General features: G+C 37.9%; 1 protein-coding gene across 1 annotated transcript in view; it reads left to right on the top strand.

Annotated features, from left to right (window-relative positions):
• Nucleotides 1–20,057, top strand: part of CDC40 (cell division cycle 40) — a 39,383-nt gene extending 19,326 nt beyond the window's left edge. Inside the window, exons 4-15 of the mRNA XM_071741177.1 lie at nucleotides 1,734–1,817; nucleotides 3,815–3,954; nucleotides 4,551–4,647; nucleotides 6,314–6,453; nucleotides 7,971–8,045; nucleotides 8,727–8,772; nucleotides 10,163–10,264; nucleotides 11,473–11,588; nucleotides 11,673–11,806; nucleotides 16,224–16,300; nucleotides 18,368–18,512; nucleotides 19,058–20,057. Coding sequence (XP_071597278.1) covers nucleotides 1,734–1,817; nucleotides 3,815–3,954; nucleotides 4,551–4,647; nucleotides 6,314–6,453; nucleotides 7,971–8,045; nucleotides 8,727–8,772; nucleotides 10,163–10,264; nucleotides 11,473–11,588; nucleotides 11,673–11,806; nucleotides 16,224–16,300; nucleotides 18,368–18,512; nucleotides 19,058–19,235 — 1,334 coding nt within the window. The 3' untranslated portion in view covers nucleotides 19,236–20,057. The remainder of the gene's footprint in view (nucleotides 1–1,733; nucleotides 1,818–3,814; nucleotides 3,955–4,550; nucleotides 4,648–6,313; nucleotides 6,454–7,970; nucleotides 8,046–8,726; nucleotides 8,773–10,162; nucleotides 10,265–11,472; nucleotides 11,589–11,672; nucleotides 11,807–16,223; nucleotides 16,301–18,367; nucleotides 18,513–19,057) is intronic.
• The last annotated feature ends 4,550 nt before the right edge of the window (nucleotides 20,058–24,607 follow it).

Raw genomic sequence — 24,607 nt, 5'->3', positions numbered from 1 at the left:
ACCAGGTTTGAACCTTGAGAGTTGCTCTGCAGGTGGATTGCTCCCTTTGTGTGGCAACAGCCACTGTGTTCTTAGAATGGCTCTTCTTTTAAGTTCTTTTTTTTTTTTTCCCCAGCATCTAAAAAGACATTAATTGGACAACCTTCTAGGACAGTAGTCTTTCTGAGAAACAATTGGGGAGATGATCTCCTTTTGCTATTGGGGTGATGTTAATGGGTTTTTAACTTGTATGAGCCATTGGTCTCAGGAGTGGACTGCATAATCTCCCACTGTTCATGATTGTCTCTCTGAATCAACAAAAATATAAGAATTAGATTACCTGCTGTAGGATTTATTTGATTTTTTTTTTTTTTTTTTTTTTTTGTGTCTGATTAATTTTAGTATTGTTGTTGCAGCTTTTCGGTTTTTTCCTGATACAGAGACATTTTCATTGGGTCCTCAAGGCACATTTTATAATGTGAATAATATTTAATAAAAATTAGTGATATGTCCACCAGGGTGCAGTCTTTCACAAAAAAAAAAAAAAAAAAAAAAGCTTTTGGTGGCCAGTAACTGTTCAGTGCACCTGTTCATTGGAAACTACATGAGTTTGTCTATCTTATTCTCCTAAGATCATGTTATCCACTTCAGGAGAAATGGAGAAAATGGAAATGGAGAAATGGAAAAATACGCATACTAAAATGAGAACTTCAGTATCAAAAATTGTAAATATCCTGAATAGATATGAAATGCTGGTACATTTTATAAATTATTTATAAAAGTACAGGAGGTTTGGTGGTTTTCTTGGATGTCACTCAATAGCTGTAATCAGGAGATGGAGATGTCAATACTGAATTCTTTTAAAAAACAAAGGCCATTGCTGCTTTTGATATCGTCTGTGTTAAAGCAGTTGCTTTCAAGCAGATGCAACAATCTTTCCCAGCTCTGGCACAAGGAGGATGAAGTGATTTCTGCTGAGGGAGACAAAATACGCAGGAAGCCCTAGAAAGCTTCATTTGCTTTCCTTTTTTCCCCATCTCTATCCTCTTCCTTCCAGCATCTGCCATCCCCAGGACTGCCGGGGACTGCTGTGATCCAGCAGAGGCAGTGGGCAGCACGGGGGCTGTGAAGCCACAGGGTTCTCAGTGCAGCAGCATCAGGCTGTTTCCAGCACGACTCAGTGGGTTTGCAAGCAAAGGAACAGTGCCCTGAACTAAAGCAGCATCTGTTTAAAATCAAGTCAGTAATGTAAGATTTGGAGCTAGTCTTTTCCTTGTGCCATCTTACAAGAAGAAGAGGTTGCTATGGTGTTCCAGCAAACTGATCTGAATTCAGTGCTGACCTTGCTTAGAGCGGGGTGTTGGACCAGGGGCCTCCTGAGGTCCCTTCCCACCAGAAAGATTCTGAGACTTTGCTTCCTATGACTACCTTCCCTCTGTGTATTATGTTAACTATTCCTGTTGAAAAAGACTGAGAAGAAAAGAAATGAGTTTAAGCATTCTGGCAGAAGTGCGGACTCAAGGCCCTCATGGTAATATTTTGTAGTAATCCTAATACCCAGGCCAAGTGAAATGTGGATGAGATTTCAAAGTCTCAGCTTTCCTCATCCCTAGCTCCCTGAGACCCAATACAAAAAGAAAACAAAACAAGAAAAACCACAAAAAAATGTGGAAGGTAGGGTGGGAGAGAGAGTAATGAACACCTTACAAAATGTTACTTGAAATAACACTATTTTTTTATTCTTCTTGTTCTAGGTTATGCGTTAGACCCCTCCATAGATAACCCTGAAGTTGCTACCAAATATATTGGTTCTGTAGAAGAAGCTGAAAAAAATCAAGGTAAATAATTCAGAAACTTAAGTAAATTAATTGCAACTGATGACTCCATTTCTTCTTCACTAAAAAACTGCAATAGTATTTGGCAAGAGAGTGAATTATGAGAGTCTTAACCCATGTCCAAGGACACAGTAAACTGAGATGTGTTGGAATTGTAATGTGAAGAAGGAAGAGGGATAATGGGTGGCTTTGTTTTCCTGAAGTAGCAAATATTTCAGGTTATCATTATGTCAAGTTTCAATTCAGGATTTGTCACTGGAACCTCACATGTGCCAAATTGACCTGTGTATTCGAAATAGACCTTTTTGGTTCTCCTAAATTCTGTCTTAGCTAAAATTGTCATAATGTGGGCATTAGGATACTTGTATATTCAGCTAGTCACCTTAACTATACTACTCAGTAGCAAACGGATCACTGTGTATGCAACCTCTAGCATTCTGCTGGGAATTGCTTGTTATCTCTGCTTAGCAGGGTTAAGCTATTTGGGTTATTTGGAAAAGAAAAACCATGGGAAGGTTGCCAAATGGTGAAGGCATAAGGTGCCACTGGGAGGACTGACTACCAGAGGCATGGGGTTTGTAATTAATACTTTGAGACAAGATATTTAACATTTCAAAGTGACTTATTTGCATTGGAAAGTTGTACCTGTGTAAAATTTACAGTTATGCTTTCCTTTGCAAATCTTTTTCTAGCATCTTATGCATATTTTATACAAAGGTTCTTTATTTCGATGTCCTGTTTCACAGAACATATCCAAGGTTATTTCACTCTTTGCTTTCAATGTACAATAAAGAAAATAGACTTACTTTGGTATGGCAGCTACAGATACTGGACAGAAGTAACTTAGATTTAATAGTTATTTTTTTTAAATAACCTTTTCATAATGGAATTTTAGTAATTTATTTTAACAAAACTCTTCATTAATGTACAATTCCTTGTATGATCACTAACATTAATTTTTGTATTTTCTATTTCTTCTTGCTTATACACAGCTCTTTTTTTCTTTATACTAGATGAGTATTACTGATGATGAAAGAAAACATTGTTTGAAAATTACACATAATTATATATACAACCTTTTGAAAAGCTTTAAGTCTGTACTTTAACATCTCTTTACTTAATTTTTTTCCACCCATATCTGTATTCTTTAATGGTTTTGACTAATGGATTTCTGAGGGCACAGCATTTGTTGAGAAGATATCATTTATATGAAAGAGGAAGATTGTGATTGGAGGTATATTACTGTGTCAGTAGAAACAGAGTTTTTAATAGGGCTTTTGGCAATAGGACAAGAGGTAATGGTTTTTAACTAGAAAAGGATATTCAGACTAGATGTAAGGAAGAAAGTTTTTTTTTTACACTGAAGGTGGTGAAACACTGGAACAGATTGCCCAGAGAAGTGGTAGATGCCCTGTCCCTGGAAACATTGAAGAGCAGGTTGAATGGGGCTCTGAGCAACCTGATCTAGTTTAAGATGCCCTTGTTCAATGTAGGAGGGTTCCACTAAATGACCTTTAAAGGCCCCTTCCAATCCAAGTCATTCTATGATTCTGTGACATTTTTACTAAATTTAAATACACGGTCATTGTTGGGATTTTGGGAAACTTGTCTTATTTTGGGTTTGGGGGACTTTTTTTTTTTTTTTTTTTTTTTCCCTTAGAAACTAAGAGAGGTAATGGGGTCCAGAAGTAAATTCTTAGGACTCTTCTCTAAGTATGAAAACTGATATAGTCATATATTGCTAGAAACAGGTACATACATGGTTAATTACTCTAACCAGCCATGACACACAGTTTAAGTTGTTCCTCTCTTACTGTACATCTTTAGCTAGAAAGTGCTAGCAGTGCTTTGGCCAGTTTTGCTCAATTGCTTTTCCATTTTGCTGTGTGTAGTGAAACAAGGTGGTAGTGGTGTTTTTTTTCTTTTAAACTGACTGTGATGTGACCCATGATGTTGTATTCTGCGTTAGCAGCTGGGCAATGCACTGTTTTCCTCTTCAGGTTTGACAGTGTTTGAAACAGGACAAAGGAAAATCGAAAAAAGGAAGAAATTCAAGGAGAATGATGCATCTAATATTGACGGTTTTCTGGGACCATGGGCGAAGTATGTTGATGAAAAAGAAGTAGCCAAACCATCAGAAGTAAGTGCTACTTTAATACAATAGATACAGATTGTTAGTACATTGCAGTGGTTGTAACAGAGATCCAGCTGCACTAGTAGTTTTTCCAAGCAGAAGGTCCATGCTATGTTTCAGGGTAATAGACACATTTGAGGTGATATGTCCAAATAAGTTGTTCTGCATATTTTGCATTCAATTATTTACAAGACTGTTTGAAAATAAAATCAATGGTATCCCTGTATAGAGTCTATTTTTAAAACTATTTATAAAAGAAGCAGCTTGAGAAGGACTGTAAGTAAATGTGTTTAAAAATTAAAAGAAACAAAACCAATCACCTCCCCCAACCAATAGATATCCTTCTAGTTCTGTCAGTGGTGCTTTGCTTTAGTTTATGAATTAAAAGAGAGTATTTCATTCTTTTCATTGTAAATACCTTTTTTATTATTCTGGGTTTGATAAAAGTATTCTCTTTATTGATGCTTAGAAAAATTTCTCATCTCGTTTAGCAAGAAATGTGTTCTTAGTTGTAGGCAAACGATAAGTGCCATTCTGGATTGTTGTTAGGTGATTCCAAATGCCAAATTTTTAAAAGTCAAGTTCATGTTGTACTTTTCCAGGAAGAACAGAAGGAGTTGGATGAAATAACAGCTAAGCGTCAGAAGAGAGGAAAAGTAGAAGATGATAAACCTGGAGAGGAGAAGACTATATTACATGGTAATGGCATCTTCCTGCCTGTTCTCATTTTCTTGCTCACTGTGTTTTCTTGCCTGCTGTGTTAATTAGTAAGGATGGCAGACAGCTTCAGCAGTTTTGGTGAGACACCTTGATGTCTCTGTATTGGAGATAATAGCACTCAAATGCATAAGCATAAAGGACAGAGAAAGAGAGAAACTTGGACTAATTCCACTTCATACTGTGAAGAGCAGCATGGAAATGTCATCTTTCAGGGTACTGGTTTTATTATTTATTTTTAATGGTGCTAGATGCACATATCCCTTTCCTGTTTTGCAGAGCAAATGTTCTAAAGTTAGGAGTTTGGCTTGGTTTCAGTTTCAGAATTGCTGCAGTTTTATGTGTCAGTGCTTTAATCAGCAGGTAGTGCTTTGAGTTATGGCTTATGTACAATTTAGAAAATCGCTTAGACTTTATACTTCCTCAGTTCTCAATGTAAATGTTCTTGCTGTCATACTATGAATAACTGTGCATCAAATAATTACCCTATAGAAGCTTATAGAATGTGGTACCTTCAAAGAAAGTGCTTTACGAAGTAAAATCAAGTGATCTTTGGAAACTGTTATTTCAACACTCTGCATGCAAAACGGCCCTGCCTTACATGGCTTGGCACAGGTAGCTAGGTAAACCAAGTCCCTCTTTGTTTACCACTTTCTACAGCCCATCTCACATGCAGAAGCTGGAGCATCCTTTCTTATATGCATTAAAGAAGTAGCTATAAAATAAGCATTGCTGACATTAGTACTTCATTCTGCTTAGTAGGTCATGTAGTAGATCATGGCAATGCTTATTGAATAGTGACAACATAGCAAAGCTGAAGTTTTAGCCATTGAGCCTCCTGTAGAATATTTATCCAATTTTTCATAGTCTTCTTCCTGAAGTTTCACAGTGAAAGATCTTAGAAAATAAACTTTATCTTCTCAAACACAAACATTCCAGAAATAGGCCATTTTGTAGATGTGTAAATACTTAAAATGCACAGAAGGTCACTTGTACAACCAGAACTGCTGTAATGAAACCCCAGAAAGAAACGGAGACATTAATTTAATCAGTGCACAGCTTAATGTCATGTCTGTCCAACACAAGTCTACTCAGAAATACCCATTTCCATGGCTAATACATCCCTGCATATCTGACAGTCCAGTCACTTCTTAAATCTAGTTAATGAGCAGCTTTTCACTACACCTGGCCAAATGGATCTTTTTCTCTGTTTTGTAATTCTGTTGATGTGACTGACACAGCACAGAGCTGGATGGAATGTGAACTGCAAGCAAATGGCAAAATCAGTTGTACATTATAATCCATGTAGTGTTACTGTAAGCAAACCCTCATTGGCCAGAAAACTCTTACTGTTTGGTGATGAGTAAAATGTGTAGAGGGGAGATTGTCTTAATATTCAGATTATCTGTTTCCAAGCATAGTTTGCTGAAATTACTTAATTTGAACTCAATTAATGTCAGTAAGATTCCACATCTATGTCCTATGAAGTGGGATTTTCTTCTTCTCCACTCCTACCCACTCCCACGCCCCCACACTTCACAACAGAGCAGCTGTGTTGAGAAAAACTTTAATGTGTGTGGCTTTGGAGTCTTTTGAAGATTATAACCTCTTAAAATACAGGCTTAGAATTTTGTGTTTACCTTTTCAGTTAAGGAAATGTATGACTATCAGGGAAGATCTTATCTTCATGTCCCTCAAGATGTTGGAGTTAATCTCCGTTCCACAGTACCACCTGAGAAGTGCTATCTTCCAAAGAAACAAATCCATGTGTGGTCTGGACACACAAAGGTAGGAAGATTTGTTTGTGATCATGCATCTTTAAAACCGACTTCACTTTGTGTCTGAAGCTAGTGATTTCTATAAAACTAAAGTATCAGTAACAGGAATGAGTAGTCTTTACCACATTATGATATCATTGGTTGCATTACATCCTCACACAAGGTGTTTCCCTGCTCAAATGCAGTTGTTAACCTGCATTACCTTTTCATGAACATACTGACTTCCTTCAAAAGAAAAGATATTGTTCAGTGACTTCTGTGGGATTTGGAGTTGTTTCCTAAACTACCATGTGAAGCAGAGTAAGGCTACTTCAAGAGGTCCCTGAAAATGTGCTTTTTTTAATAGTGAAAATTCTTAACGTCTATTTTGTATCAAAGGTATAAAAAGTTACATAGGTTTTGTGGTTGTGGTGCACCAGCATTACAGGATTCCCAAACACAGCTATTACCTTTGAGAGGTCTGCCTCGGGAAAAGTTTTCTTTGATGGTGCTACCTAACTTTTAGTTTCTTCCTTTGCCAGAGCTCATCACTGTGTACATAATTTTGATATTAAAAAGGGGTTCCATTGACCAGATTTGTAAAGCCTATACTCAATTTGCTGCTTCTTTTGTCTCTGATTTTCAGTATTCCTTGAGGGAATACGGTTCTGCAGTGGACAACACTTTAATGGTATCTGAAACATGGTAGAAAGGAGGACAAAGAGAACACCTTCAGCTTTTACCCTTTTTCAGTTGAGTCACAGCTTTGAACTCTTCAATGACTGCTGCATCTAAGAGCTGCAGCTATCAATGCTTTCCAGAATAACATCTCCTCCCCCAAAGTTCTAGTCACTCCTCTGCCTGTTATCTTATTAGGACAGACTGATGCATAAAATAACATCTTCCTTCAAACAAGAAATGAATAATGATGTAGATGGAAGAGCAAATGAAAGCTGGGATGTATGGGTAGGCAATAATAGGGAAGATAAAGCACCCAACTCCAAGCAGAAGTGGAAGCAACTGGATGGAATATAATTACAATAATTGCATTCAGTGGAAAGAAGGGACATCAGACAATGAGTACTTGGTTCTTTGGCCTTCCCCTGCAAATAGTACCTGGAATACAGATAGATGGGAATCTGAGCCCAGTGAGTCAAAGCCCCTGGTAATATAAATAAGAAATAGAGTTGGCCAGAATTTTTTTTTTTTTTTTTTGTGGGAAACCCTCATCTGCCCACCTGAAAAGGCTTGTTTTACAGAAGGAGTCTCCCAACCCCACAATTTTTATTTCTTTGCTTTATTTACCACGGTAATTGTGTGAGTTGGAGGAGGATATATATATACAGCTGTTGAAGCAAACCAATTTGTTGATAATGACAATAATACAAAATGCATTGCTGTTTCTAAAATTAAATCTTGGTAGGTTATTTCTTTGCAGTATACAGTATGTATTTTATGAAGATAAGCTTTAGGTTTTTGCTTAGGGAAGGTGAACTGAGGAAATATCTAAAAGTTCCACTTACTGTTTAATTATGTCCTTATTTACAGGGTGTCAGTGCAGTTAGATTGTTTCCCCTCTCTGGGCATATACTGTTGTCTTGCTCTATGGATTGCAAAATTAAGGTGAGTTATTTCTCTATTTTCATGTGTATATTTTATGTCATCATTGAATATAAAAAATGCATTTTGGAATCCTTAAACTTTTGGTATTTCTACCAAATACCTTTTGTCTGTATTACTTTTATTTTTCTCACTTGTTTTTTTAAATTAGAAATCATTGGAGCATAGAAATTGTACACATGATTGTGGGTGTTAGAAAACTGTTAATCATCTAATAATACTACTTAAAGTCACAGCTTTCTCAGGTTATTGCCTTTGTTATTATAATAATAAATTTTCTATGAAGCCTAGTTGTACAACCAGGAATAGTTTTCTGCTGAAGTGTTTTACTGAAGCATTTGTAGTCATGAATTAGTCTCATTTTTGTCCAGCATACATCATATATAAATAGCTGATAATATTTTGTTGGTTTTTTTTTTTACTAGCAAAACCTTAGAATCTTAAAGTTGGAATGTCATGTGGGTTTTTTTAGTTATTTTAAGGGGGAGGGTTGCTAACAAGGTGGTGACAGAGCATTCATGTGAATTTCTGTGTAGATAGTTGTGATTAATCAATAGATGTTATTGTATGTTAACAATTAATTTCTTAAAAGGTGATGCTGTACATACTTGCATTTAATTTTAGCATCATTATTGTTTAGCAATTGACATATTTTCTCCCCATCTCTTTTTTTTTTTTTCCAAGCTGTGGGAAGTGTACGGTGATCGAAGGTGTCTACGGACATTTATTGGTAATAGTCTCTTTTTCTAAACTGATCTGTATTTAAAGCAGTTTCCTGGAAGGATATGATTTAGGTTAGCTTATTAATTTATCATACAGAGGACTTGCAGGCATCCACAGCAAATGGGATTTAGTATGATCTTGGTGACAAGAATTGAAGAAGGTGCAAGTTCTTAAGAGAAGCTTTGTCATTATTCCAAGCAATTTAGTGTTGATGTATAACACCTTATGACCCTTAAAAGAAAACATTAGTGTACTGCAGTCATCAATACTTCATGCAAGACTCCTTCCCAAAGGCAAAATAGGGACGTTAAGTTGTCTCATCTTCGTGTTGAGAACAGCAGCCCTCTGTATTTATGCAGTGAGAGCATTTCATGGTCTGATGATCTCACCTTAAATAGGCTCCCTCTGCTGTGCTGAGTTTCTAGTGCAAAGGCATGGGAATTTTTAATGGGTTTTTTGTTGGGTTTTTTTGAGATTCAGGTGTTGTCTTTGTTCATGTAACAGATGCTTTTTAAAGCAGATACCTGAGAGGGAGAGAAATACAAACTTAGGAGCCTTCAATGCAGAACAAAAGCATCTGATTCTCCTTTTGAAATGGGAACATTTCTAGAACAGTGGATGAATATATGTTGAGTAACAACAAAGAAGTCTTTTTTCTCCTAATATTTCTGATGACAGCAGTGTGGCAAAGATGATGGCTCGAAAAAGGTTCTCTCTCAATAGACTGCTCTTTCTGAACAGTTTGAGTTTTTCTCAAAAGGTCTTTATTATCAGCCAGATTCACCTGCTATTTTGCTGTATTTAAGTTACTGTGCCAGTATTTTAACTAAAGGGATCTCCTACAAATCTGATACAGAGGTCAGGTGAAAGCATTGGGGCTGATGGATAGCAAGGTTGACACCAGATGAAAGAATTCTTCATTTCCTCATTCAATGTTTCCCATATTTTATACCTGTTAACTACTTTAAAATGTTTCTCCTTTAAATATATCTCCTCTTTTTCAGTAGATGTTGACATTCCAGTGTTTTTAACTCCTCCTATATCTTTTAACTGTGACCAGAGCAACCTTTGAAGCCAACAGTACTGAAAGTTCTGATTGTATATCAATTTATAAATGATGCACAGTCGTTGGTTCTGGGCAATGCTATTGTTTCTCTCTCTAGTGCTTTAGAGGTGTGGGGACTTAGGGATTTTATTCTCATTGTTTTAGGAATTAGTTTTTCTCACTTGCATCTTTCTTGACTGGTGCTTCTGAAGAACTTCAAATAAGCAATTTCCTTATTCTGTTTGCATTGTTACAAACCGGAGCGTTTAACTTGAATAATGTTTTTCTAAAAACTGTTAATTCTAAGAATGAATGCATAAAAGTTTATCATCACATTTTTTCAATCTTGCAGGACATAGTAAAGCTGTTCGAGACATCTGTTTTAATAATGCTGGCACTCAGTTTCTTAGTGCTGCATATGACCGCTATCTTAAACTCTGGGACACTGAAACAGGTAGGTTATGAGTATCCAGATATATTGTCTTTTAATGCAGTGATTAGGCTTTCATTACAGGATGAATAGTCATTTTTTCCTAAATGTTTTGTTGTTATCTGTAATGGTACATTACCTATGTCCCCATATTTCATATGCCTTTTTATTTGAGAAGGCTTGAAAGTTATTTGTGATTCTAGAACAACTTTCATCAAAAAGACAAAATTTTATCAAATAAGTTAATTGCATGTTTATATTTACAGGTATAAAATTAAGTAATGAGATCACACTTCTGACCTAAATATGGCTAATTTAGAATAATTATTTCACTTGATCTTTCAGTTAACCTGAACTTGAAGAGCAGTCTAAATACAAAAAGTTGGTAGAAATTGAGTTGCTGGTATAAGGAGTGGGGGGTGGTCTGATGCTCTTGCAGAACTGCCTGGGAGAGGCTCTGTAACATTCTGCTCCAAATAATTTCTTAAGATAAAAAGATACAGATTTTGTCAATATTCTTTTAAATTTAAGTCTCTTCCTAAAACAGGAAATTTCCATGTTTTAAAAAGATGGAAGTTTCTTGTTTAGCAGTGCCACTCGACTCATACAGGTGACAGCCAGAAGAGTGTAAGTCAGATTCTCTGGACTTGAATCTTAACTCAGTTAGTTATTTAGACACCTGAAAAATGTATTGAGCTTCTGCATTAAAACAGGCTCCTGTAAATTATGGATAATATGTAATCAGCATATTTATGGATGAGGCTATGTGGTCAGTGGTTTATTTTGTAGCTGGATTGCTGTTACCGTTTTGTAGGTTTAGGATTGAGGAATTTTTCTCTGAGTTGAAGTCACTTGTCAAGAAGAGGTGATGCTGTGCAAAGTCAGTGATCAGCCTGTGATATCCTGACCAGTCCTGATGACTTGATAAGTCCTGATGACATACTGGGTACTGAGCAGCTACGTTGTTGGAAAGCTGTAGTAAAGACAGGGAACAGTTTGTTCTTGAGTTTACACAGGTGCATGTATACAAAGAGAGGTAAATGCATATGAAAGAAGGTAAAATCCAAGAACAGGGTAAATTCTACCCTCTGTTTCTCTCAGGGCTTTTAAAAAAGTATTTCCTGCTTTTAGTAAAATAAAAGTAAAGTGAATGGGTTTTATCAATATCTGAAAAGAGCTAATCAATCCATAGAACTTGCAGGTTGATGCACTGTGATTGGCTTCTCTTGCAGGGCAATGTATTTCAAGATTCACAAACCGGAAGGTTCCTTATTGTGTCAAGTTCAATCCTGATGAAGATAAACAAAATCTCTTTGTTGCCGGAATGTCAGATAAGAAAATTGTGCAGGTATGTCTGTTTAATATCTCTTACTCTAAAAAAATACCATGCTTAGTAAAAAACAAGGTCTTATTCTGACTTTTTTATTTGTAGTGGGATATTCGAAGTGGTGAGATTGTTCAGGAATATGATAGGCATTTGGGAGCTGTCAACACCATTGTGTTTGTGGATGAAAACAGAAGGTTTGTGAGTACATCTGATGACAAGAGTTTAAGAGTCTGGGAATGGTAAGTTAAAAAAATCAAATTTTAACTTGAAGTGTATTATGAGCAAACTGAGAACAGAGTTTATTTTTAAAAGTATACATAGCACATAGGACACCTAAGTGTATGGAGTTCTAGCTAGCTGAGGAAGAGATCAATTTAAATTTCTACAAATGTTTAGGTAATTATATATGCAGTAAATAAAATGTTTCACTATAAAATAGACCAAGAACAATCTCAGCCAATGCTGCTAATTTATGATAACTGTTGAAGTTATAGAGGGATATACTCTGCATATAGCTTACTCTGCATACTCAGCTTATTGCCCCACTCAGTCTAGTATGGATCACAGTTATTAAAAGATTTTTGTCCAGTGAAAGGAAACATCCCTTCCTAAATCTTAACATACTACTTTCAATTTATTCAAATTCATTCTTATTGTCTAATAGTTAATTACTATTCCTAGCTTACTTCCCTGCTGTACAGCAGTATCTGAAAATTGGTTTTAAAGGCTACAAAACCTAAATCACTGTATGCAAAAGTCAAATGCTTTAAATAGCCTCTAGTTTTATTGGTGCAGATTTTATAAGGACATTGGGCTGTATTTATATTTGGCATCGATTATTAACCATTTATCATAATAACATATCTTTTAGAATAATTTCTCTAAATATTATATCTTTAAAACCAGTTACTTGCTATGAAATTGGTGAATAGTAAACAGCCCATTTGGTTTTATGCTCAGGACAGATTTCCTTCTCCCTCAAAGAAAACATAAAACAGCCCTGTCAACCTGAGGCACTCTTATTATTGATCTCTGTTCTCTCTCCTTTCCCCAAGGATGTAGAAGTCCTTAAATTAACCTTTTAAAGAAATGTCTGTTGTGTTATACATAAGTGTGTGTCGGTTCTGAAAGCTTTGAACTTGGATGTGCATAGTATTATATAATATTTGGCCCATGTGTGAAATAGTTTAGTGTAGCTTCATTTCTGTTTTTCTGGTATTCTGGGGTTTTTTTTTGCAACCATTGTTAGCCACACTATGAGTACAGAAGATGACACAGGTTAAAGTTTCTGAGGAAAAACTCACTAAAATGTCATTTTAAAAAGTTTCCAATTTTTAACGTAGCTGGGGAGAAACCAATCTCTTCTAGCTGAAATATTTTGCAAAAAGTTCTAAGTACTAAAATTTTCAGCTTAGGGCTTCTAAAATTTCTCTAGATTATAATTTTTTTAAATTTTTTTGTGTGTAGTGACTCCCATATCTTTAGGTATCCGTTTCATTTTGTCATTCACACATGCAAAGCTGTTGCACAGTATGGATGCTAGTTCCACAGCTCCATGACTAATCAGTTCCTTCCTAGCTTTTTTTTTTTAAAACAAAACAAAACAAAACAAAAACTAGACAAGAGACTCCAATCTGTGGTATGTGAATGTTACCCAGGCCAAAGTCTGGGATCCCAGGCTCAGGTTAGATATGTAATGCTGTCCCCATATGTCGCTCTTGGAGAGCCTCTGATCAGTATTTCATAATTAGACACATGTATTTACTGAGCTTCTTAAAGAAAAGTCTTTACAATATCATATATGCTAAGGAGCATCTCCTCTCTGCTGAGTGGGAGGAGGATCTCACTTGCACAAATCTGTTATTTCCTTGAGGCTGGATTGCCCTTGTTTTATGAGCTTTTGTATCAATGGCTGGAAGTGGGTGGATTCAGTCACTCTCTGGGAAAGAGCAGGAAAGGCAAAAAAGTTCTGGCATGGGAACATTGCAACCTGATTGTTCCAGTAGCAGAATTTTTTTTTTCTTCTGAAGCAAAAAATATGTACTCAGCTTGCTGTACACTGAAGAAAGAGCTGCCTTGTTCACATAGTTAGCAGAGAACTCAGCTGCAGGCAATATTCTGTAATACAGTTGTCAGGGATTTTTTTTTTGTGTTACAAAAAGCAAATGTAAGGCTGTCTTTCTAGGCACAACTTGAAAACCTGTCCCCACAACCTGCCATGATAGACATTAAATCACTCTTTTCAATATCCAGATTTTTACAATGCATTAAGCCTAAAGGAACATATTCATTACAGAAGCTTTTGGAGCTTGAAAGCTTCCATGGCTAATGATTTCATGCTGCACCTCAAATTCTTTTTTCTTAAGTACATGAGGAAAATTACTTGCAACCTAGGGTGATGTGGTTCCTGCACCTTTTGAAATGTTTCTTGGTATGTTCTTCAGCACAATATTTCTTGGGTGTCCTACATTAACAAAGCGGAAGTAATTATGACCTGAGAATGCCCTTAAAAGCCAGTAATAAAACCTGGTCTAATTGCTTCATTTTGATTGTCTAGAGGAATTTTGTAGTATGTTTTGTAAATACTTTGATTCAGCCAGAGCTGGTAATGGGATGCCATTGTCAGACCTCATCATAGTGAGGAACTTCTTCCTTAAGAATTTAAACCCCTGTCCCCCAGAGTTCATCCCATGTCACTCTCCCATACTGAATTGTAGCTGGGTGGTTTCTGGAAGTTCAGTCTGTGAGAACAGGACAGACTCCTGCAGATATAAACAGTTTCTTTTAGAGTCTTAATGGGAATACTTTAAAGTTTGGCTGCTTTTGCATTTCATGTCATTATATAACTACAGCAGGGATATTTAAGTTGATGTGGGTATTGTATTCTGTGTTCTGTCTTCCAGAAATGCAAAATATTATTTTGTCTTTCTTCACTTCATATGCATCTGATCCTTCTTGGATAGAGAGTGAAATGATTTGGCCAATTGACCTTGGAGGCTTTGATTTCCTTTTACCTTCATGTCAGCCAGCAAAGCAAGAGCTGTACATTGGTATCTTAGTTATTATCCTGGCAGGCTTAAGAGGGCTTGTTATGTCTGTAAAGCTGTACCCCCCTCAGCAGGCCTTTTCTCTCCATCATTCCTGATACAGATACAGTTGTCTCCTGAGAGAGCTCTTCGTGATGTTCAGATCTCAAAATTGGATTGGGTCGGGTTTGGGTGTTAGTCTGGTTTTTTCCTTTCTTCCTTTAAAAGGATTTTCCTCACACTTCTTTCTGCTTGAGAAAACAGTTGCATTAGAATGCCAGAGTATGACATTTCTAAGTCTTTACTAGGGTCATAGAATGTTAGGGGTTGGAAGGAACCTTTAGGGATCATCTAGTCCAACCCCCCAGCCAAAGCAGGATCCCCCAGGGCAGGCCACACAGGAACACATCCAGGCAGGTCTTGAAAGTCTCCAGAGAAGGAGACTCCACAACTTCAGAGATTATGCAGACTTTTTGTTATTCCTTTACAGATCTACCATCCAACAACAGTCTTAGCTCTGGCTGTTCAGAAGCCATTTATCCCATCGTGTGCAAGGATTCACAGAGTGTATTAAGTTGGTTGCCCTTCTTATTCTTTGGCATAAATGATTCTAACACTTAACTCACAAAAGCATTTGTTTTGCTTCCTGACAACAGAGCAGCTTCTCACCCTGCTGCCCTAGTACAAGGCAGCTACCCACACTCTCTGCTTCAGTAGCATCCCAGCAGCCCTTCCATTGTGTGAACTAGACAATGAAGTCACAGCCATCCCCTTTGTACTAATTAATGTTGCTACAGAACATTTTGCATGTGTTTTCTGCTGAGTACATTAATCAAATCTATTTTCTGCTGGAGATTTCTTTTGCTTAATGAGAAAGACATGCATGCCTTCCATTTTTACCAGTCTTCTAGTACAGGGCATGAGGAATACTGTGAATATGCACAGCCCATTAGTAATTCAATTTATATAGTTAAAACCAAATGACAGTTCTGCTGAGGAAGAATTAGATTGTACTTGTTTTTTCCCTAGACCTTTATACGGGACAGTGTATGTTCTTAACATAAACTGGTTAAATCCTGTGTCTAATCAAAACCAAGGAATTCATGGTTCAGTTCAGCTGTGAACATTTGGAATTAGTTGGTATCCCATTTAGACAGTTCAGGAGGAAAAGGGCATTATCAGGCAGACAAGAGAGATTCCCATTTTCTTTTTCTTTAAAAAATAAAATAAATATTAAAAGAAAAGAAAGATATTCTAGTAATATATATGCATATATAGGTCTATTCGTACTATATAGAAGACTTTTGTAAGAGATGCAGCTACACTGGAGGCAGTAGAGTATCTCTGTGTTGCATTTTTGTTACTCAACAATTGGAATTACGATTCTGCTTTTGACCCCGGGTCATTTGGTTTGGGGTAAATTCACTCAATCAGAGGCTTTCCTGTAGATGGCTCTGCAGCTGGAGTTCTCTAGGTGGGCATTCATAATGTTTTTGAGCTTTTGTACATTCTTCCTTCAGACACCACCATATGCTCCCCATGGTTCAATGGCTGAGTGTATCTGCTGACTGAAGGGCAGCCCTTTGGAACACCTCTGTCTTCATACAGCACATACATCTTTCTTTTGCAGGGACATTCCTGTAGACTTCAAGTACATAGCTGAACCCAGTATGCATTCGATGCCAGCCGTGACCTTGTCTCCAAATGGTAAGTGAAGGCTTCACTGCCTTCCTAGGCATGTTTATGGAGGCACATCTGGCTGATTATATCTCTGTAATAGGTTGCATCCCCCTCTGATCCCACACTACACACCCCCCCAATCAGTATGTGCATTAATTTCAAGATTGGACTGTATCTAATCTTGATTTTAAAATCTTAAGAAAATGTGTGTCAAAATAAGGGGTTATATCAGGATAATTGTATCATTTTAAATTTCACCAAAGCGGGAGAAAAGAGAACTCTTCCTTTTCATAGAGCTACAATGTGCTCTTTGCTGTATTCAAAACAGAGAAAAAATGGTGGGACCTCACTATGGCTGCAAAGCACTAAGCAAGTTCAGCAGTCCTTGTGGTACCACCATTTAAAGCAGAAACAGATGTTGTACATGATCGTGTTAATGCTGTTCCTTTCTGTTCTGAATGTAACCCAAATAACACTTGCATAAGAGAAATCCCAAAATTATCTCTGTTTCTGTAAGCTAATGTTCTGTAAGTTAATAATAAACAGTTGTTTGTGTTCTTCAATTAGAATCAAAGTGAAGAAAGATAAAAGTTTAGTGCCTCCAGTAATAAGTGAAAATCCTTCTAACAGGGCAAAATCTCTTATTATCTGTTTCGGCCAAAATTAAATAGCTTTTGTATCAACATTATTGAAGTGTTGCCAGATTTCCAGTTAACAGGCCCATTATGCTAAGTGGCTGATCAACTTGTTGCACAGCTTAGGTTTTCAGACAGCTATCAGCATCAAATTGTATTTGCTTTGCAGTATAAATATTTTATTCTTAACAATCGAAGTGGGTTTCTAAAATAAAAAAAAGAAGATTCTGGAGAAAGAGAGAGCTGTATTTAAAAATGTTGGCTTCCCCAGATGGTCTTTTTCAACCCCTGTTTCTGAAATGGCACAGCTTGCTGTGTTCTGATCCATTTTTTTCAGACTATCTCATTCTTTCACATTGAAATACTGGATTTCTTACCTTTTTCCAGTTCTGGCTGGCTACCATTTGAGTATTTGTTGAGACAATAAATGGTGCTAGGAACGAAGTAGTCATCTTTTCAGCTCAAGACATCACCTGTCACATTAACATTATCTTGAACTACACTAGTCCAGTATCACACAAAACAAGTTCTTTCAGAATAATTATGCTACAGATTGTGCCAGACACATTATGCATCAATTTGGAGTTAAATGAGTCCTTTAGAGAAAAATAAATTGGAAATTTTACACTTCTCTGAACTTTTATGCTTAGGGGACTGGTTTATGAATCTTACCAATTAAATTTTTCCTCCTGAGTTATGCAGGAAACAGACCTTTAAAAAAAAAATGAGAATAGCATGCTTGGGGTGCACACTGGATTTGTTTCTTTCGGAGGCTGAGGAAAATCCTCAAATTCTAAGACAGTAGCTGGAAGTGTAATTTGCCATCAAGTCAGCACATTTTATGTCATCACTGTTTGTGTAAAGGCAGTGACAATATGCAGAGTCCAGGACAGAAATCTTTTGTTCTGTGGTGTCTAGCACATCAGTTTTGGATTTTCTTTAATTTAAATATCTTTATTAAATTTTTGTCCATTAGGGCAGACAGTACTAAATATTTGAAAAAATGTAAGGTTTTTCAGACTCCTTAGTCTACCTTTTTTTTTTCCATAAAGAAATTAAGAGATGACTGCAAAATAAGTACCCGCTAAACAGGTAATAAAATAGGTTGCAGATCAGTGGTTTCTTTTTTTTTCCCCTCATCTGAGTTACCTGATTATGTGCATCAGAAAGCTTTACACAGCTTAAAGCTCAGTGGGGTTGATGCAGCACATTGTTGTAACAGTGTCCTAAGTGCATTTTGTAGGAATAGGCATCTCAAACCCTGCCAAACATCAGGTTTTGCCTCTTGGCAGTTGTACCAGGCAGAAGCAATATCAGCTTTTACCTAGAAGCTTGCTACATAATGTAAACATGGATTAAGATGGTGCAAGAACAGCCAGAAAAATCTCTTAAAGCATTCCAGTTAAGTCTGTTTCTTCAGATACTGCACTGATACCACTTTTGTTTATTGCATTTACAGGGAAATGGTTGGCTTGCCAGTCAATGGATAACCAAATTCTGATTTTTGGAGCTCAGAACAGATTCAGATTAAACAAAAAGAAAATTTTCAAAGGTCATATGGTAGCTGGCTATGCTTGTCAAGTTGATTTTTCACCTGACATGAGGTAAGTTTTTACAGGAATGAGCTTCATCTTAAAACTTGCTAGCACAGACACTGAACTTCTTTTCAAATCCTCCACAACATTCAGTTGGTATCATCATTTCTTGTTCAGAAAAACATCCTGTTTACTTAGTAATATGCCCATACATTTGCCAGTGTACATACACAGGATATTCATTACTATAAAAACTAGAGAACAGCCTCAGCGAAACTGGAGGAAGAAGTGCAGAGAAGCATTTATGAATCTTAGAGACACTTCTGGCACTTTCTCCTTTGCTGATGTATTCTCTTGAGTTCCAGTAACACAGTGTATGCTATAATTGCATTGCTTAGCACATTTACCTCGCAGTTGATGAATCACCTTCTGCAGGACTTGTGTGCTTTAGAGAACAGCATGAATGCCAATTCTTTGGTAGGTGTGTTTGCAGACTGTCAGACAGACACAAAGCTCCCTGGGTGAAGCTCTTTTCCATTGCTGAGTGCGAAAGTATTAAAATGCAAGCAGTCTTCACACATGATACAGCTTTTATTTTATTCCTGTTCATATAGCTACGTGATATCTGGAGATGCAGATGGAAAACTTAACATCTGGGACTGGAAGACAACAAAACTCTACAGCAGATTAAAAGCACATGACAAAGTCTGTATCGGTGCAGTGTGGCATCCACACGAAACATCTAAAGTCATTACATGTGGCTGGGATGGTCTTATTAAACTATGGGACTAAAGAGAATGCTAGGAAGATCTAAAGATAAGTCCTACCTACATCTGAGATTAGAGTGAAAATTGCTGTAAGGATGAGAAAACGTTTGTAATGCTGCAGTTCTCAGCCAGCTGTATATATGCACAAAACCTGGGAAATCTTTAGAAGGCACGACTGAAAGGATATAGTTTGAAATATGACCTCCCAGTGTGAGAAGCTGAGGTCACCTGAAGCATGCAGAATCAAGTGTTAGTTTGTCATGTCACTTCTTGTGCAAAACACTCTTGTAAAATAAAATGATTTTAAGAAAAACTGGTTTTGTGGTTCTGGCTGTCAGCAGTGTAGGAAGTTAAAGGAGAAATTATGTAACTCTCTTCCTAAGAAGACATCTTTGGTACCTACTGCAAAATAGAGCTGGAAAAGGTGCATGTTTATCTGCTTTTGGGTGATATTTTCTTGTCCCAATTCTCATTAGAAATGAAGAACTAATCAGAAGCTAGCAGCTGTCAGATAAACTGTATCAATTGAAGACTATTCATGAACTCTTATTTTCTGTCTTTATTTAACAATAGCATCACACTAAACACTGAGTTTCGTCTTTACAAGTACTTCTCACTTTCAAGATTTTGCTTGTAATAGTGGTGTGTTGTGTTGTTTTTTCCTCTTCTCATATGCTGTTATGTTCCAGTAAGCATGACATACTAAAAAAAAAAAAGTGAATGTCTCTTGTTCAGTTTGGAATACACTGTATTATAAGCCCCATAAAATTTTTGACAATTTCCTGTATATACATGTCACTCTTTTTCTCTTTAAAGAACTTATTTTTAATAAATCTTTTTATAAAAAGCCTGCTTATCTTTATTCATTTCTTCTGTCTAGGAGTGTCCACATAAAGTATTTCTTGCCTTTTTGTATTTTAATTTGCAGTTGTACCAGCATTTCATCAACTTGTTCTTTTGCACTGTTCATACAGAACTGATGTAAGCTGGAAGCGAGAGTAAAAAAAATCCTTTTAGCTCCCTATCCACCCTTTTTGAAACACAAAAATGCATGACAAATTTATCCCATTGATCAGTCTTTAATTACAGTTTGGAATGACACTGTATTGTTTGCTATAAATGCAATTACTACTCATCAATTATAAACAGTAGCAAAGGACTAATTGCCTTAATTGACAGCAGGGTAGAAGATAAAGGCACTTCCGTAGATGAGATGCAAAGAATCTCACATAAGGTAGCTGGAAGGAAATGGGTTGGTTCTGTGGGGTTTTTGTTGGGTTTGGGGTTTTTGTTTTGATTTCCTGTTGTGGAAGGATTGATTGACAAGATGATTGTGTGCTTTTAAGGAGTACTTGCTAAAGTTAGGCCCTGGTGAGTGAACATGGAGTTTACATGTTTTTAGACTAAGAAAATCTTTTTTTGGACCAAGCTGAGCTTGAGAGTCTTCCCTCTGCCCATTCATGCCATTGCCTAACTGCACTAAGTTTACATGTATTCTGTTTACTTTCCCATCTTAGTAGCCTTATGTATCTGCAAAACTCCACTGACTCTTTTCCTAAGTGGTGTCCTGGTGGTTACCTGGGTATTGCCTCACCTCACACCCACACGAGGAGTGAGGTGGGGAATGGTAAAGCCTGGAGTGAAAGGAAAGAGCCAGGTCCAGTGTATCCCAGGGGCCGTCACCTCTGCGGGGACAAACAAGGCTGTTCTTGTTTCTCGTCTCTTCAGGATGCAGGTGAGTGAGCTGCTGCCATGTCAAAAAAAGGTGAATTTCTAACATGGTTCTTTTCACAGGGAAGACTTGAGTACTGAGCTGAGAGTTGAGTTCTGCTGTGCCCCAGTGCCGCTTCAGGAGAAAGGGGCCTGAAATAGCTGAGAATGTTTTTCTTCCTCCAAACACATTTCCTAAGTGGATATGTGGCAGTGTGCCCTGACCATTAATGGCTTCAGAGTACAGTGAACTGGGGAGGAGGATTAGAGCAGATACAAGAACTTCTCCTGGGAATGTGATTTAGCTTCCATACCAGAAACACCTTTTCCGAGTGCTTAAAAGACTTTAAATCGTAATACACAAAATGCTTGGCTCTCTAGTTGCTACTCTGGTTTTCCATGTATCATATATATATGTGTACATATATATATATATATATATATGAAGTATAAAAATAAGTGTATAAACATTAGCAATTATCGGGTGTTGTTTTTGGAGAAAAAAAATAAGAAGTGTTGACTCAATCAGTTCTGCTGGAGTCGATGAATTGGGATTATGTGTTTGCAATAAGCGAAGAATCAAAATTCCCCTAGAAACTTCCAGCTAAAATCCTTTGTCCCTCGCTGTTGGTCACTGTGTTAATCTTTCATGGAATTTCTCACATCTGCACTTGAGCCTGCAGGGGGAATTTTTATGAGGATAATTCCCTCGTCGGCTTGGGAGCTGCAAACGCCAAAGCTCACGTTGTCAGCTACTTTGCTGTGCATGAGGATAGACAGCATGTGTCTGTGTGGGGAGAGTCTAGACTTGTCTTTCCAGCAGCCACCTGGGAAAAGATTTCTTGCTGGTCTAATTGACTCGAGTCACGTCCTTCTCTTATCCTCCCCATTTCATATTTCGCCAGAAATTGGTCTGTTGAAAATGTTGGTCAGGACAAGTCTAGACTGAGACCCCCAGGCTGAACTTGGCGTGTGTGCAGACAGAGCCTAAGAAAAGGCAGCACTGAGAGAAAAGGGAAGAGCGTGTTGGGTCCCCCCAGATTATTCTTCTCTAACATTAGGTGAAGAATGCGACAAAGTGATTCAAGCTGAAAGGTACTTGGGAGGGCTGGAGGCAAACGTTGCACTGACAGGTATAAGGGCAAGTTGGAGTGCTGGGATACTGTCACACCATCATAATTTTGTTCCCCTTGATCATGTATCTGTATCAGATCATATGTGCCCATATGTTGCCACTTTTATAATAATGCCTATTACTTTTACAGTGAGAGTTTTACAGGTGAGTGAACTTGGAGTTCTGCCTGGGAAATTTGAGTGTTCCTTTGGCCTTACGCCATCTTTTTCTTGGACATTTTTTGTATGCAAGAGGGGCAAAATATCCCACCTATCCTCATGCAACTTGCTGGTGAAGTTGCTGTCTTTCTTGAAGCAGATGGTCTTGGCATCTGTCTTGCACAGAGTTTATAACTGTCCCCAGTAAGATGGGGCTGCTAATTGTTTGCTCTCATTATGAGGAACTAATACCCAAATTACTGTACATCCAAGAAAGTCCAAGACTGTCTTGTAAAAGGCCGATTTTTAGCACAAGGCAGATGTTCAATATACCACTTAACACTGTGGTATTTAAAGGCATATTTAAACTGAGCTTTGCAGCTCAGGCAGCCCAGTAACACAATGTACTTTCTTCTCTGTACCAGCTGGTTCTTACAAACTCCTGTTCTGTTCCCGTTTGCTGGGAAGACTCCATATGACAAGCAGGCTGCACAAGGGGGATCATGCAGAGAGTGGAGGGGGGGAGGGAGCTTTTCTTGGAAGAAAAAGAGTTGAACCTATAAAGCAGAAAAATCAGTTGTCAGGAAGGTTGCTCATCTGGAGACTACTTAAGAGCTTGCTACTGTAGGTTGACTTCACTAGCACACTCAAAATTTAAGTCTTAGATCTTGCATTAAAATGCCTTTTCTGTCAGGTTTGCTGATTAAAAAAACAAAATCAAACACCCCATGGCTCTTGCAGTGCTGGAAGAAAACTTGCAGTGTTTACTGAAGCTCCTTGTAGAGTTTAAAGCTTTTTAGTTGCAATGGCTTTCAACAGGGCATGGACCTCTATATTCACGAGGTACACTGGAAATTTGACCTCAGACCTGCTTGTTATCTTGTTTTGTGATAGAATGAGAGTCTGAAGAGACCAACTGGTACAGAGAAGGAAAGGAGTGTTTCTGGGCTGTCAGAGATGCAAAACTCACTGATAGCACCCAGGATGGTGGCTCCACTCTAGAGAGCTGAAGGTGGAGACAAGGATGGGATTCACATTGTTTGGGTTTGATTCCAAAATGGAATTTTAAATAGAGGGAAATGCCAGCTGAGACACAAGAGCATTTTAATTACTTGCCAAAGTTTTTTACTGTGTACACAACTGAACTTTATTTTGGGAAGCTGCTGAAAATTAGGCAGGCATGGTGGTAATCCCCCAAAGAGAGCAGGGACATTGCATTGCTATTCACATCTGCAGCATCATTTTTACGTAACACAAAGCAGGCTCCTGCTTTCCCCTTGCACAAGATCCTGCCTATAGGGATAAGGGACAGAGCACAGGCTGCCTCTGCAAAGGTCTCTTTCTGGACCAGCTGAAAGATTTTACAACAAGCAGGTCAAACTACCCCATGAACAAGGACTTCTATTTAAGGAAAGAGATCATTCATTATCACGGGTGGTTCCCTTCAAATGCCAGGCTTGATCCACAGGTGCTGCCTCTGAAATCCAGGGGAGGGAGGCACATACAAATATGTCTCTGAATGTAGGTCAGATCTGAACTTCCATCAGCACTAAACCAGGTCTCTGCTGACTGCAATTAAATGTCACATTGTGTTAACAAGCAGGAAGAAATCAAGGATGATTTCCTACTGAATAACCCTGAGGGTCTGTTCAAGGGCAAGGGAGCGTTTAATGAAGCTCATGAAATCAAAGTTTTTGAATTAACCAGATGGTCTCATCTGTTGAATAATTCACCAGAGAGACTGAGTGCTATTTCTTCAGGTGTGCTACTGGGTGATGTGTCTCCGTGGTATCTGCCAGGAAAGGCCAGGCATATCTTCTCTTTTTTTATCTTTCACAGTTGAGAGGTACTCCTTCACAAGTCATTGATGGGATCAACAACTGGGGCAAGAAGTGCATGTGATAAACATCAGGTTTTGGAGTGGGGCAGGAAGACCCATTCAGAAAGAGACCTATTTCCCTGGAAAAGTGTGTTAATGTCCTAACACATCCCTCTCTGTGCTGCTGCGGGTTCTCTTTGGTAAGTCTATGTTAACTGTGATAGTTTGAGGGATTCACATCTTTCACTGTTCTTCATCTTCACCAAGTCACGGGTGATATATAAATCAGCGTGGGCCTCTCTGAAGGGGAAATGCATTATCCTCACAGAAAGATCCGTGTGAATAAAACTGCCACCACATGCCAGTTATCTCTACAAAGAACCATTTTATATCCAGCTGAAACATCTCCTGGTGGAGGTGTCAAACAACTTCGCTTGAGGAACAGTACCTGGCTGCTGTGTCCTTATTTGCTGGGGTTGGCACTGGCTGCAGCCACCATCAGTGATCTGAGATGTAGGAAGTAAGGAGGCTTCTGGGCTGGGTTTTACCCAGCTCCTGGCTGAAGGCAATGGGCTGACTTCTCAGGAGGAGAGAGC

The sequence above is a fragment of the Heliangelus exortis genome, chromosome 3 (genome assembly GCF_036169615.1).
Source record: "Heliangelus exortis chromosome 3, bHelExo1.hap1, whole genome shotgun sequence".
Classification (NCBI taxonomy): Eukaryota; Metazoa; Chordata; class Aves; order Apodiformes; family Trochilidae; genus Heliangelus; species Heliangelus exortis.
This window is presented reverse-complemented; position numbering and strand designations above follow the sequence as displayed.